This window comes from Accipiter gentilis, chromosome 10 (genome assembly GCF_929443795.1).
Source record: "Accipiter gentilis chromosome 10, bAccGen1.1, whole genome shotgun sequence".
Classification (NCBI taxonomy): Eukaryota; Metazoa; Chordata; class Aves; order Accipitriformes; family Accipitridae; genus Astur; species Astur gentilis.
The window spans coordinates 32,340,449-32,354,142 of NC_064889.1; the positions used below are offsets into that span (position 1 = coordinate 32,340,449).

General features: G+C 57.2%; 2 protein-coding genes across 4 annotated transcripts; both read right to left on the reverse strand.

Annotated features, from left to right (window-relative positions):
• Window positions 1–286: 286 nt before the first annotated feature.
• Window positions 287–6,543, reverse strand: AANAT (aralkylamine N-acetyltransferase). 2 transcript variants are annotated; one of them, XM_049813213.1, is made up of 4 exons: window positions 6,415–6,543; window positions 2,795–3,076; window positions 1,841–1,995; window positions 287–1,455 (listed from the first exon to the last, which is right to left on the reverse strand). In XM_049813213.1, exons 2-4 carry the CDS (start codon window positions 2,949–2,951, stop codon window positions 1,150–1,152), a joined length of 618 nt encoding a protein of 205 aa, XP_049669170.1. In that variant the 5' UTR covers window positions 2,952–3,076; window positions 6,415–6,543; the 3' UTR covers window positions 287–1,149. The 2 variants fall into 2 exon arrangements, with proteins under 2 accessions (XP_049669170.1, XP_049669169.1); XM_049813212.1 differs by having other exon boundaries at window positions 2,795–3,089.
• A 2,067-nt stretch (window positions 6,544–8,610) lies between these two features.
• LOC126044042 (elastin-like) lies at window positions 8,611–13,575 on the reverse strand. Of its 2 annotated transcripts, none has more exons than XR_007507555.1 (2): window positions 8,836–13,101; window positions 8,611–8,730 (listed from the first exon to the last, which is right to left on the reverse strand). XR_007507555.1 is itself a non-coding variant. In XM_049813202.1 (2 exons), exon 2 carries the CDS (start codon window positions 10,755–10,757, stop codon window positions 9,657–9,659), a length of 1,101 nt encoding a protein of 366 aa, XP_049669159.1. In that variant the 5' UTR covers window positions 10,758–12,510; window positions 13,116–13,575; the 3' UTR covers window positions 8,611–9,656. The 2 variants fall into 2 exon arrangements, 1 of the variants encoding a protein (XP_049669159.1); XM_049813202.1 differs by adding an exon at window positions 13,116–13,575 and having other exon boundaries at window positions 8,611–12,510.
• Between the last annotated feature and the right edge of the window lie 119 nt (window positions 13,576–13,694).

Here is a 13,694-nt window from a genome sequence, read left to right on the forward strand (position 1 = left end):
GGGCACAGGGATGCAGCACTTTTAGGGGTTCTGGTTGTTCTGGTGATGGTTGCAGGGAGAGAGGCAGAGATGGGAGTGCCTGGGGCTGGTGCCCTGATGTACAGGGCTGCGCTGTCCCCGGTACCCCTCAAACCCCTCCCTGGGAGGGTGGACAGGGTTTTGGAGGGTCTCAAGCAGAAGGGGAAGCCAAATGCCTGGAGCAGAAAGGCCCATGGAGTGCCCTCATCCTACCCAAGGGCAGAGCCCCCCCCTGCCTGTATCCCACCCTTTATCAAATGATCCAGGGCTGGATTTGCCCCCTCTCTCCCAAAGCTGAGATGCCCCACGGGGTGTCGGATGGCTCCCATCCTGCCGGCCGGTGCCTGCCCTCCGGCTGTTGTGGCGAGGTGACAGTCGGAGCGGGATAGGAACGCACACGGGCTGCCTAGAAAACCACCACCACGTCTTTATTTGCTGTTTCACAACAGCCTGAAGTGTTTGCAGAAGGCTTGTCCTGGCCCAGTCGTGGGTCTGGGGTAGGGACTGGTTTGGACTGGACCCCAGGGAGGCTCTGCAGTGTGTGGCTGGGGGTGGCTATGGGCTGGGGGTGTGCTCCACGGAGTCTGGAAAGATGTCTGCGGGCAGGGGGCGGCTGCTGGGAGTCCTGCCTGGTCTGGGGGCTGCTCGGGGAGGGCTTGGCTGTGGTGTGCTTCGCTTGTGGTGGTGGTGGTGGGAGGGTGTGCAGGGCTGGGGGCACATGTACGTACGGGCTCTGCTGGGTGTCTCGGCAAAACGTGACTGTGAGTGCCCTTAAATCAGCAGAGACCCACCCCAGCTGCTCCTTTCCATCTCTGGGTGGGGGCACATGGCCCTGCAGCCCACCCAGGCTTGCCAGCACAGCCCCAGTTAAAGTGGAGACTGGGGGAATCGGTGCTTCCAGCAGGGCCAGGTGGGAGATTTCTGTCCCCAGCCCTGCGGGGCTGGGATGGGACCAGGCAGAACTCCTGGCTGGAAGGCAGACGTGGTAGAGGGAATAGCTGTAGCCAGGGCTGGCTGGGGAAGGTATATAGCTGTGGTGGGGATGGAGAGGGGTCACTGCCTCTTATCCACCCCCCTGCAGCCTCTCTCCAGCCCCCCCCCCCCCCCCAGCAGGGCTGGACTTGAGGGGGCTCAGCAGCCGCTGTTCCTGCGCATGAAGGCATGTCCTCGCACAGGATGCTGCATCTCGACGAAGGCCAGCTCCCCCACCGTCACCTCGCAGGGACCCAGCGCCTCGAAACCACACTTCTGGTAGAAGGGCACGAGGAAATCTTCGCACATGAGCAGGGCGCGCCGGGCGAAGGGCAGGCACCGCAGGTACTGCAGGTACCGCCACATAAGGATGGAGCCCTTGCCTTGCTGCCGAAAGGTGCGATGCACGGCCAGCACGTGGATGTGCACCGCCGTGCCCCGCGGCTTGTGCAGGGTCAGCGCCTCCTGCCGAGGGGGGAGCGGGGGTTAGTGTGACCGGGGGGGGTTCCTATCCTGCATGTCTCTTGGTTCCCCATCCCAGTGAACCAGGGTCCACGTCCTCCCCCAAAGGGAAAAGGGTCCTGGTGTCATTCCCCTTCACCTCCCCTCATCATCCTTGGAGGCTTTTTAAGTTTACGATGAACGTTGAGGGGTGTTACTTGGCGTATTTTTTTTAACAGCATCAGTGAAATTAATTAATGAGAAAGTTCATTTCCACCAGAGCAGCCCTGTAGCAGTTAGTCTCGGGAGAAGACTTGGTGAGGGGCCTCGGAGAGCTTCTCCTCATCCCCAGGCTCTGGCAGTGTCTCTCCCAGTGCGCAAACTGGGAAGAACAGGGTCCAGCTCTTACCTGGCTGAGCCTCTCCTGGTCCCAGAGGGAGCCGATGATGAATGCCACGAGCCGCCCTTCCTCAAACCAGCCAAGGGAGAGCTCCGGGCACAGGTTCAGAAAGTGACGGATCTCGTCCAGGTGGAGGGGACAGTCCCCGGAGACAGATATAAAGGCTGGAGGGGGACGGCAGTGAGTGCAGCGAGGGGAACCGAGGACACCCGGACCCAGAAAACCCCCCAGCACCGATGTAGTGGGGGGAAAGCAGGATGTGATGGGGAGAGATGGCATGTGTCCTGCTGCCTCCTTGGCCTAAAGGAGCTCTAAGGGACATGGGTGGTCCCAGGGAGCAGCTCCCCTCCTCCAGAGGCAGCCCCCCAGGGACCGGCTCCCCACTGCCATTGCTGATTCCAGGGCTACAGCAGCAGGTGCTGAGATGAACCCTCCTCCTGCCCGGCACCTACCCAGCTGCCCTTGCCCTTTGGAGAGGAGGGAGAAATGGGCCCGTGAGTCTGGGTGAGGGGAGCTGGGGATGAAGGGGATGGGGGACGTTGCTGGGGGTGCATCTCAAAGGGCCCCTCTGCAATAGGAGGCTGAGCATGGAGTCCATCCTCCCACCTTCCCCCTCTCCTCTCTGCTCACCTCTGGCAGGACTGTTTTGGGAGAGCTGCTCCCTATTTACCTGGTCCTGCTCCAGGATCACCTTCCACCATCCCCACCCCAGGCAACTGGGTAAGCTGGGGGCTGTAGTTCCCCACCTCCTTAATCATGGCTTCCCCTACCTCATTAAGGAGCTTGTGGTGGCCAGGCCACAAGTCATGGCCTCTGGCTCCCTCCCTCATCCTCCACGAGGGCATGCACGGGGGCTTTGCCACCACGGCGTGCCCCCAAGGAGCATGAGGGACCGGCAAAGGAAAGGGACGGGCATCTCCAGTCAATGCCACCAGACAGGACCTCCCCTGGGCAGCCCCTTACCTTCCCGCTCGATCTCAAACACGCTGATGGCATCCTCGGGGCTGAGGCAGCGAAACTCACTGGCGGGCAGCGTGTGGCGGCGCTGACCCCCGAGCGAGCTTCGGGGGGACCTCAGGTGAACCGGCTTCAGGAAAGGCAACGCGCTGAGCGCCGACATCCTCCTCCTTCTCCTTCTGCCTGGCTTCCCACCGCTCCCTCTGTTCGGGGCAGCCTCTGCCAGCTCCTGGCCCCGGCAGCGGCACGCTACCCTTTATTTCAACCAATCTCCTCCAGCACTCTTAGCTGCCGAAAATACCTGTTGGTCACGCACAAGATTAGGCTGCTTGCCACTCTTTTCCTGTACATATGTGTGTATATATATATATAGCAAATACCCGCCCACAGTGACCCCATTATCGGTCTGCTGTCGCTGCGAGCTGGGGCCAGTGCAGGAGCCTGGCACCAGCCGTGGGCTGTGGCAAACTTGTGGCCCCGGGGATGTGGGGGGCAAAAGCCCGGTGACCAGCTGCCAGCATCCAGGCGGTGGGACCGAGCAGGGAGAGGGGCTGTTAGAGAGGGGGCTGGGGGAGCAGGCATGGGGCTGAGCATCCTGGTCTGCCATCCTGCCCCGCATCTCCCGACCCAGCCCGTGGCAAAGCCAGGCAGCGGGACAGGCAGGAGAGCCCAGGGGCAAGTCTAGCCCCTGACCTGGGGACAGGCGGGGTGGGATGTGGCTGCCAGAAGCTGGGAGGCTGCAAAACAAGCATCTCTGAAAGCTCTGTGTGGTGTCGCATGGTTGTACGTGAGTAAGAGGTCAGTGCCGGGCCACCGTACACACACCCCCAGCACGGACACGTCAGGCAGCCAGATCTACCTCCCAGAGACAGCCCGAGCTGCTGGGATTTTCTCCCTTTTTCCGGCTCGCTTAGCGGGTAAGCGACACAGCTTAGCCCCCGTTGGGCTCTTAGGTCCCATCCACGCTCACAGATGTAGCTGGCATGGGTCAGTGGTGGGACAAGTAGGTGCCTGTGGCTGCAAACCTCAAGTGTCCTCCCAGGGTGAGGTGTCCCCAGGCTTTGTCCCTTGCCCTGGGTGCTTCAAGCAGCATGATCCCACCAGGCACAGCCCATCCTGGGACATGCCACCTGCGATGTGGGACCCCAGACCCCTCGGTTCCCCCAGGTGAGTCACCAGCACCCGAGCTCATCTGACAGTGCCCGTCCTGCACAGCCTGGCCAAATCCCTCAACCTGGATCAGAGCCTGTAGCTTCAATCTGCCTCTAGTTTCACGTGTGAGCGAACTAAGTTAATAAATCTGGAGGGAACCACAAACTGAGTGAATAACTTTGCTAAGCACATATGTCCCGCAGGCAGAAATAGTGGGAATTGCTCTCAGAGCTGTCCATCCATCCGTCCCTGCTCAGCCCAATATTCAAGCAATTGCAGCAAAGCCAGTACGAAGCCAGGTCATTTTTGATTATTGTTTGAGAGGTGCCGGCTCTCCCTACTAATTATAGGCTTGCCTCCAGCTAATAGGATTTATAGAAACAAAAGCATTACCAGCACAAACATTGTGCAGGGCAGAACCGGCACAAGCTGGGAATTTTCCATCCTGAAATGCCGAGGGCTGGGTGCCTGAAATGCCTGTTTTATCCAGTGCGAGGTGAGACAGCATGGTGTTCTGATTTATTTTCAATGAATTGCTGGTTTGGCAATGGATGTATATCTAAGGGATCTCGGGTCCATCACGGAGAGGGGGTTTCTTTGGCGGGGGAATTATTTTGCATCCCCAATGCTCATTCTAGTCACCAAGGACTAACTTAAATGGTGCTGGGAATGGGTGGTTCATGCTTCCAGAAACCATGTAGGAGGGAAGTAAAGGGGTGGCCGAGCTGGAGGGGAGAGCGGGGTGCTGGGGGGCTTGTAGTGTTTGTAAAGCTTATTATCAACTATTCTGGAACTCCTTATCCTGCTAATTGGATTAGGGACTCATCCACCTGGATAAATCCCAGAGCAGGCAAGAGGGTAGGCTCTGGGCACCTAGAAAATGCAACGGTGGTTTGATCCTGGGCAGTGCTGAGCACCTGGGGCAGGTTCTGGGGATGCTGCAGGATCAGGCCCGGGGATGGCAGGGCAGAGTGGCCAGCTGAGTATGGCCTTGGGTAAGGGTGGTGTTTCAGCTGCTGTGGGAATTAGGGAGCAGGATCATGGAATCATAGGATAGTTTGGGGTGGAAGGGACCATTAGAAGTCATCTAGTCCAACCCCTCTGCAATGAGCAGGGACATCCTCAACTAGATCAGGTTGCTGAGGGATGATAGCTACTGTTAAACAGTTTACTGTCCAAGAGCAAATCTTTATCCCAGATCATAAAAAGGCTGAAAAGGACTGAAGAGTGGAAAGTCTCTACAGGGACATCCACAGAGCTGGGGGGTTCAAGACCTCTTGTGCAAGCGGCTGCTCCATTCCCATTAGAGATAACTTGGAAAGGGGACTCAGATCCCTCTAGCTATTTTTAGAAATTTCTTGAGACCCCAACCAGCAACAGCCCGGAGCAGAAGTCGGTGATGGGGAAAGGCTGCTCCTTGGCTTGTTTTCCTTATATTATTTCGCCTCCGGCACTTTATTCCTGGCAAGCCAAGATATACAGCTGAGGGCTGATACATTTGTGTTTGTTTTCTGGAAATGAACTTCTTCCTTTGCTTCTCAACTCCCTGCAGATGCAAAGGTCTTCTGGGGTGGGGGAGATACATAGAGCCTGCAGAGCGCAGAGGAACCGGCCGTCCTCCCAGGCCCATCCCCAGAGCTGACCCCGGGCCCTGCCCAGCCAGGGGGGTACCAGCACTGCTCTTATGCCTGGGAAGCATCCCACCTGCAGAAGTGAAGGAAACTCGCCACAGCTCACAGAGTAAGTGAGAACCAGAGCGAGGAGGAAAGTCCTCTCTCCTTGGCTCAAGACATCTGTCTTCCAATGCTCCAGCACAGCCTTCTGTATATTGTTCAAGTCACTTATATCCTAGGCTAAATTTTGTTCTGTTAACTCCTTACCAGACCCACCTGAGATGAGCCCAATATATCTGTGTGTATGTAGCAGCATACCAAAAGTCCGCTCTGTAAGTTTTCCCCCCACTTTTGTTTGTGCACTAGAGATCAAAGCATCCGCATGGTCCACAGAGATGCTCGCATGTAAGTAAACAGGCAAGTCCGCAGTATCCCCCTAACAGCATCTTCTTATTACGTTATGAATGTGTGCCTGGACTTGGAGCTTGAATTTTTAAATGAGTTGGTAGTAAGGAGTTATTCACCCAGTTCTGAAGCCAAATATTCTTTGCGAAAGAGCTCAAGTTCTTCCCACACCCTGAACACGCAAGGTTTCAGTGAGAAGAGTCCCTACACCCAGGTTTTGATAGTATGTGTTGGAAGTGTAGGGATGGGACAGGGGTTGTGATGAGTCACGCTCTTTCCTCCACCAAAGTCACTTTTCAGGCAAGCTAAGCTGCATGCACCAACCTCCCTCCCCTCTGGCGCAATTCCCCCCCATTCTGGGATACTGGGGCTGGCAAGTCACAGTGGCCTCGGGACCACCAGCTGTCCCCAAGGCTGTTAGTACCACCGGGATGCAACAGAAACATGGGTGCTTACCGAATGGGGACCCCACGCCGCTCCTCTGCCTGCCTGGCTCCGGTGGTGCCGTCTTGCAGCTGGCAGGAGAGGAGGACCCGGGGTTTTGCCTCCCCTCCTCTGACTGCTGCACCCTCCACAGCCCCTGCTTATATATATTTGTTATTTATGGAGCACGTGATGACATCCTAAGGAGTTTATAACCCCGATGAAAGACAGGGAGAGGTGAGAGGCTTTAAGGTGACAGGCCAGAAAAAGGATCCCATCAGGCTTTTTTTTTTTCACCCCCCCCTGGCGTGACTGCCTGCAGAGGGATAAAGCATTTAGCTGATTGCTCTGTGCTGAGTCCCTGCTGCGAGCCGGGCAGGGAGAGCAGAGGACTTAGCTAGGAAAGGAGAGCGATGTACTGTGCCTGATCCAGACCTCTCTGATGGCACCGGGAGCCCATAGGAAGGTGAAGGCAGCCCTGGCGAGGGCAGATGAGCTTTCTTTGCAGCAAGGATGGGGCAGCTGCTGGTTGTGCCAGGCGTGATCATCGCTTGGGCTTGAGCAGTGGGGAGTTCCTCACGGGAATTGACTGGCTCCTTACAGAATGGGGGTCCAGACCTAAGGTTTCTGCGCCAAAGATCTTACTCCAAAGACCAAGCATCTCTCCCCTGTGCAGCCCTTGGTCCCTGGGAGCTATTGCATAAGATACTGGATAGGCAAAGCCAGCAATATTTGTTCCCATCAGGACATGTGTAATAAAAGAAGGATTATCCCAGGCATGAGCATGATGTTGGCATCATCATTATCATCATGAACCAGATGCAGCCCTGAAAGAAGCCTGGAGCAGGAGGCAGGGCTGGCCTTGCTCCACCAGAGATATTTCCAGAGGAGTTCACACCTGCTTTATTTTCCAGCCATGGGCAGAGTGACCTGGGGCTACACACTTATCTCTCTCTTCCAAGTTTTTTTCATGGATTTGAAACAGAAATACAACCCAGCAGCTTTCTGCTCTTCAGAAATGGCATTTCAGTGCAATTCCCAGCCATTACAACTGAGCCCAGCAGAGCAGAGGCTGGCCCGTGGCTGGAATAGTCAAGCAGGGATGCTGCTCTCGGTGCTGTTAACTGGGTCTGTCTCTCCCTGCTCCTGCAGACAGAGGGTCAAAAACTCCATTAAACTAGAACCACAGCAGTGTGCTGAGATTTACATATTTAGCAGCTCACTCAGCATCTTCAAAGAGCCCCAAGCTGTCACTCTGGCCCCACAGCCAGGCTGGTCCCTCTGTTGGGTTGCCTGATCAGGAAGATGGCAATTATTTCTGGGTAGGATTTGCAGCGAGGGGTGACACGTGGGAGGCAGATGAGTCACGACTCATCCCCTGCTCTGCCAGGACTTGGGAATGAAGTGACACACATGCAGCCCAGGGGCTCCTCAGCTGTGCCGCTCTCTGCCTCCATTCCCGCCGCCGCAGTCTCGGGTTATCCTGGCGCTCAGGGGGATTAAGCTGGTTTTGGTGGCTGCAGCCTTCACAGTCCCTTGGCCTCAAGGGGCAGGGTCTGCCATCACAGGGGACACAGGTGGCATCAGGGTCCTCCCCCGTGTGCCACCGTCAGGGAGGTTTCTCTCCCAAACACAGGTAATTACTCACGGAATTACCAAGCTGGACACTCTGCTTACATCCCTGTTTTACACCTTCTCCTGGTTTAACCAAGGGGATCCATGTACCCAAAGAGGGTGATGCTTTTCTCCTGGCAATAGCATAGCAGGGGTGGCAGCAGGGCTCTGCAGTTTGGCATCGCTGTGAGGTCAGCCGCGGGCTCTGATTTCATTCTCCCTTATCTCCTGCCTTTTCATCAGCTGCCGCAGACTGGCTCGTCATTGCTGTAACTGCACAGCAGGATGCAGCTCTTTGGACATACTCACTATTCTCAGTGCTTGTCAGGCTGGCTACCTGCTGCTTCTATCCCTTGGTGCTCCCCTCTCATGCCGCCAAGAGCAGTTCAAAATCACCAGCAGGTCCTGCGAAGCCAGCGTGCCTCCAGCCTCTTCGCTGGTGTGGGGCTTTCAGTGCGGCTTAGGAGCCTGCGAGCTGATGCTCTTTCGAAATAGCAATACACAGCTCTTAAGGATGGTGGCCAGAGCCCAGCCTCAGGCTCTAAATAGACCCTAGAGGGGCTGGTTCTGCTCTGTGCTCTGAAATGTTGAGAGAGATATATATATATACACATACAATATGCAAATATACATTTATGTGGATTTCCTCTGGCATATTCCTTTTGGCCCATCAGTGCAGCTGATGCTTTTTCCAGAAGGCCGCAGGGCTGACCTCCTCCGCAGAGTCACAGGGAGCTGGGGAAGAGAGGAAGAGATGCTACTTCACAGCTTATTTTGGATCCCAGCAATAGCCAGGGGAAACAGGCTTTGGACTCTGGCTTTGACCTCCACTAGATATACCTTTTAGATATATATGCTTTTGCAGGGCTGGTATATCTTGTCACTCCTCTACGTGGGCATCTGAGGAAAGAGTACAAACAGTTTGGGGTGACAGTTTCACCCATGTCTGCTTGACTGTGGCAGCCTCAACCAAAAGCAGGAGGCAGGGGGCAGGATGTGGCCAGGACCTGTTTTATCCCCTCCCTAGAGCATAGGCACTGGCAGTGATTAGCCTCCTTTCCTTCTCTCTGCAGGGCTGTGGTAGTTTGTAACTAGGTCACGGCCACTCATGACACAATCCCCAGGAGGAAGGAGGATGGGGTTCAGCGGGGGCTGCAGAGGCTCCTCTGGGAGGAGAGGGCCGGGCAGGTGGGAGGGGGCTCAGCAGAGGCAGCCCCCACCCTCTGATCCCAGACCTCCAGGTGGTTTAGATCCAGTTCTGACTTTGGGACGTGGCAGTTGGGTGAGTGTTGCTGGGGCATCCTGCTTCTTACAGGAGCTCTCCTCCCCCTGGTCCAGTCCTGGGACACTGCTGGTGGGACCCAGGGTGACCCCACGGAACTGGATGGGGACCGGATGCCATCTATGGAAAAGCCAAACCCTGCATCCCAGAGCAAGGCTGGGCCTGGACCAGCCCCGTCAGGGGATTTGTAAGGTCTTGGTCTCAGCGAAGAGGATGAGACAGAGTAGAGGAGGACTGCGCTTGCATCAAGTTTTACATGTACAAGGTGATGCCACTCTGAGGCCATTTGTGGGGCCGCCCAGAGGTGTTTGATCAGGGTGGCACAAGCAAGGAGGGAAAGGCCGGGTAATCCTGTGTGGGATGGGGGCACCGGGCACTGCTAGGGGCTCCTCTCGCAGGGGAGAGGCTTTCCCCTGGCCCCCCCGGCCTTGGGAGATTTGCTGCGCTCACCGAGACGGGACGAAAGATTGCCATAAGCTGCGTCACTTGCTAATATTTCTGTTCCCTGATGTGCTCGGGACACAGCAATTCCTGCTAAGCTGCCTGCACGATGGTGATAAACTCCCAGCCTGTCCCTGCGGGAAGGTCTGCAGCCGTTTCCCGGGAACCGAGCAGCAAGCTCTACTCGAACCGCTTTTTCTGAAGGCACCAGCTCTTCCGAGCAGCTGGCGGGGGGTGGTACAGGGACACGTGTGCCCCTGGGAAGCAGCAAAAGAAGCAAAATATCGGCAGGATCGGCCAAGGAGGAGCTGCACGGCAGAGCGGAGGGGAGCCCAGAGCTCTCCTGTCTCCGAGCGAGGAGCTGCCCAGACCGGCGGGCTGACCCTGTCTGCAAGCGCTGGGGCTGCCGAGCAAAGCTGCTGCTCCTCCGCTCCAACAAACCGGTGCCGTTCTCTCTCCCTCCCGCCGGGCCGGGAGACGCCCGGCCGGACCCTGCGCGGCTGCGGGAGGCGGCAGCCCACCAGGTGGCACCAGAGCCCCGCCGCAGCCCCGGTACTCCCCCCCCCCCCCCCCCCCCCGCCGGGCATCCTGGCACCCTGCGGGCACCCGGCATCCCCAGGGCATCCCCCGTACCCCCCGGGCATCCCCGGTACCCCCCGGGCACCTGGCAGCCCCCGGCATCTCCAGCACCCCCCGGGCATCCCTGGTATTTTGCGGGCGCTCGGCACCCTCCGGGCATCCCCGGTACCTTGCGGGTATCCCAGCACCTGACAGGCATCTCCAGAACCCTGTGGACACCCTGGCACCCTGTGGGTATCCCCAGTGGGCATCCTGGCACCTGGTGGGCATTCCAGTAGCCTGTGGGCACCTCAGCACCCAAGAGACATTTCCAACACCCAGCGGGCATCCTGGTACCCTGCAGGCATCCCCAGTATCTGGCAGGCACCCCAAAACCCTGTAGGTCTCCCGGCACCCTCTGGGCATCCAGGTACTCTGAGAGCATCCTGGCACCCAGCAGGCATCCCAACACCTGCCCCATAAGCCCTGGGCAAACATATCGTGTGAGAGATGCATCCAGCACCAGCCGGGTCCCAAGGAGGAAGGATGGGGCTTGCTTTTCACCAGTATCTCAACAGGGAGATACTGGTGCTCTAAGTTAGATCACACAGGCAGCTTGCTTGCAGGGAGGATGTTCTCCTGCAGAGTAAAGGCCATCACTTCCCCAAACAGCCTAACAGCAGGAATTGTCCCTAAACAGGGCTGGGGGGGCCGCTTGACTTGTCACTTTGTAGAAGTCCTGCGTGTTCAGACCTCCTGCTAAATCAGTCTCATTCTCCAAAAAAATCATGCATACATGTTTCTTGGGTTTGCCTTAGTATTTTGCAGGGTGGTCTGACTTGCTGAGGTCCCTCAGTGGAGATTGGCACAGCCTGCCGTGTTGAATGAGAGATGCTCCTTTCGACACCCAGGGACCATAATGCGCCCAAAGCACGTCAGTGGAGTGGCAGGCCAGGCCCCGGGCTGTTGTGTCCTGAAAAAGTGATGAGTTCTCCTTCAGTGCCACTTCCCGATGGAAGCACGCCAGAGCCCCAGCTGGGATCACAGTGCAAAAACACACCCGGCTCAACTCCTGCTAACAAGCAAACAGCCCTGACTTGTCCCCATTAAAATCCCCCTGCCGTGAGCCCGGCTGGTTGTATAATGTGATTGTTTGCATGGCTATTTGTGGCTACCTGAAACCCCACCGCTGCTCTTCAGTATGTAATTGCTCTGAAGAGGGACAGTTTCCATCTACACACATGATGATGCCCATTACGTGTATCTATATTTTATTAGTGGCTGTTATGATGCGCATTAAGGAGATGATGAGAAGCATCACCGTGCTGGATAAAGCTGTGCTTTGAAACCTTGAGAAGAACATGCCACCAATTCCAATGGAGCCAGAGGGCACCCTCTGCCCATCCCAAAGGTCTGATCCTGTTCCTACAAAGGCACAATTCTCCCTGGCTTCAGAGGGAGAGAGGTCAGCACCTTCTCCCCAGTTCCAGGTGGGCTGTCTGTATGCCCTGGGGAGACATGCCACATGCCCCACTCGAGCACAGTGATGGGCAGAGGGTGAAATCCTCGTGCTGGTGGCATTCATGTGCCGCCTTTCCACTCCCCACCTCCTTCGCTTTACAGAGGTCATGGCTTGCAGACGGAGGTCTGTACTCCCAGAGGCACGTCCCTGTAAACAGCTGTATAACCACGTAGCACTGAATGGATATTTAAACTGTCTTATTTTCCCACCCAATGGTCCCTTTTAGCTCTATTCTGTTCCTTATCCCTGAGGTCAATGCTGAGAAATGCTCCAGCAGGGAACCACATCAAAACGATACCCCTCTGATTAAAATGGTGATGTAGCAAGTGATTAAATGCTGGTGTGGAGGTCGGGCTGGCCCAGGGGAAGGCAGGCTCTGAGAATGCTTGCACCGCCTGCAGCTCCCTGATTCGGAGGCAGGATGGGAATAGTTTGTACTTCACCATCACTTACAGCATCCCGCTGCCCTGCCACCCAAACCTCAGGATAGCCCAGGAGACAGGCAGAGCTGAAGCACTGGCTGGCTCCCAGCGCATCCCTCACCCACTCACCACCCATCTGCCCCAGCCTCTTCCCAGCTGCTTCCCAGGGCTTAAGGGCCATTTGCAAGGTTGGAAAATCCCAGCAGGCCCAAGGGAAGGGTCCCTGCTCCTTCGTGGGGCGGTAGATCTTGAAGCTGAGCACCAGCAGACCTTTATTGTGGTTACTTTTCCTGAAAGGAAAAACCTTGGAAGGAGAACTGATAGCCAGCTGGTTGATCCAACTGAAGCAGAGCAGCCTTGTGTTTGTGGGAGGCAGAGGGCAAGAGGGCAAACACTGCTCCGCTGCTCCTGGGGTTGTTCCCACAACAAAACAAGTCAGGCTGAGGATTTCAGGCATTTTCCTGATATTCCAGCCAGCACTGCACTGGTGGGGAGATCTAGGGAGCGAATAGGCAGGATATCTTTGAGTAAAGGACAGGCAGCAAAGGCTGGTTTGGATTCCTTTAGCCCTTTGCCTGCCAGGGCAGCAAGACCCACTCAAGAAACCATTTCTGTTTCACAAATCCCTGCAGACCGAGGGAGGGGGGAAATCCCTTAGAGTCAAGGAAGGCAAATATTTGGCTCATTTGCACACCCTAACGAGGGCTTCTAGGAGCTATAAAAAGCAAGACCGGGCTTTGCTGTCGGCTGGAGAGCACCTCCCAGCAAAGGACAGAGCCTGGTGCCAGGGGGACCCCCACCTTGTGCCCGGGGTGGCCGTCTCGGCAGGGCAGGGAGGGCCTGCGTGGGGGTGAGGGGCAAGGGTGGGCTTTCTACCCCCTCCCCATGCAGATACCTGCAACTGGGTTGCAATGTCGAGGCTTTTTATAGTAGAGGCACACACGCTTCTGGAGCTGCTCCTGCTGAGCACCGGGGCTGGGGGCATCTCTGCTGGTGAGTGGGGGTCCGGGGATGATGCAGCGCAGCCCCCCGTGACTGGGGACCTGGGGGATGCAGCGCAGCCCCCCAAGACTGGGGACCCAGGGGGATTATTCTATGCAGCCCCCCATGAGTGGGGACCCAGGGGGATTATTCTATGCAGCCCCCCATGAGTGGGGACCCGGGGGATTATTCAATGCAGCCCCCCAAGCCTGGAGACCCGGGGTGGTGCAGTGCAGCCCCCCATGACTGGAGACTTGGGGTGATACAGTGCAGTCCTCCATGACTGGGGAGCCGGGGGATGATTCAGTGCATCCCCCCATTCCTGGAGACCCCGGGTGATGCAGCACAGACCCCCGTGCCCGTGGACCCGGGGGGATGCGCCTCAGCCCCCCCCCTCCCCCCACACCCCCCCCCCCCCCCCCGCGCAGTCCAGATCCGGACCCGTCGTCACGTCCCGCCCCGCCCGCGCGGTGGGCGTGCCGCGTCGGTGGGC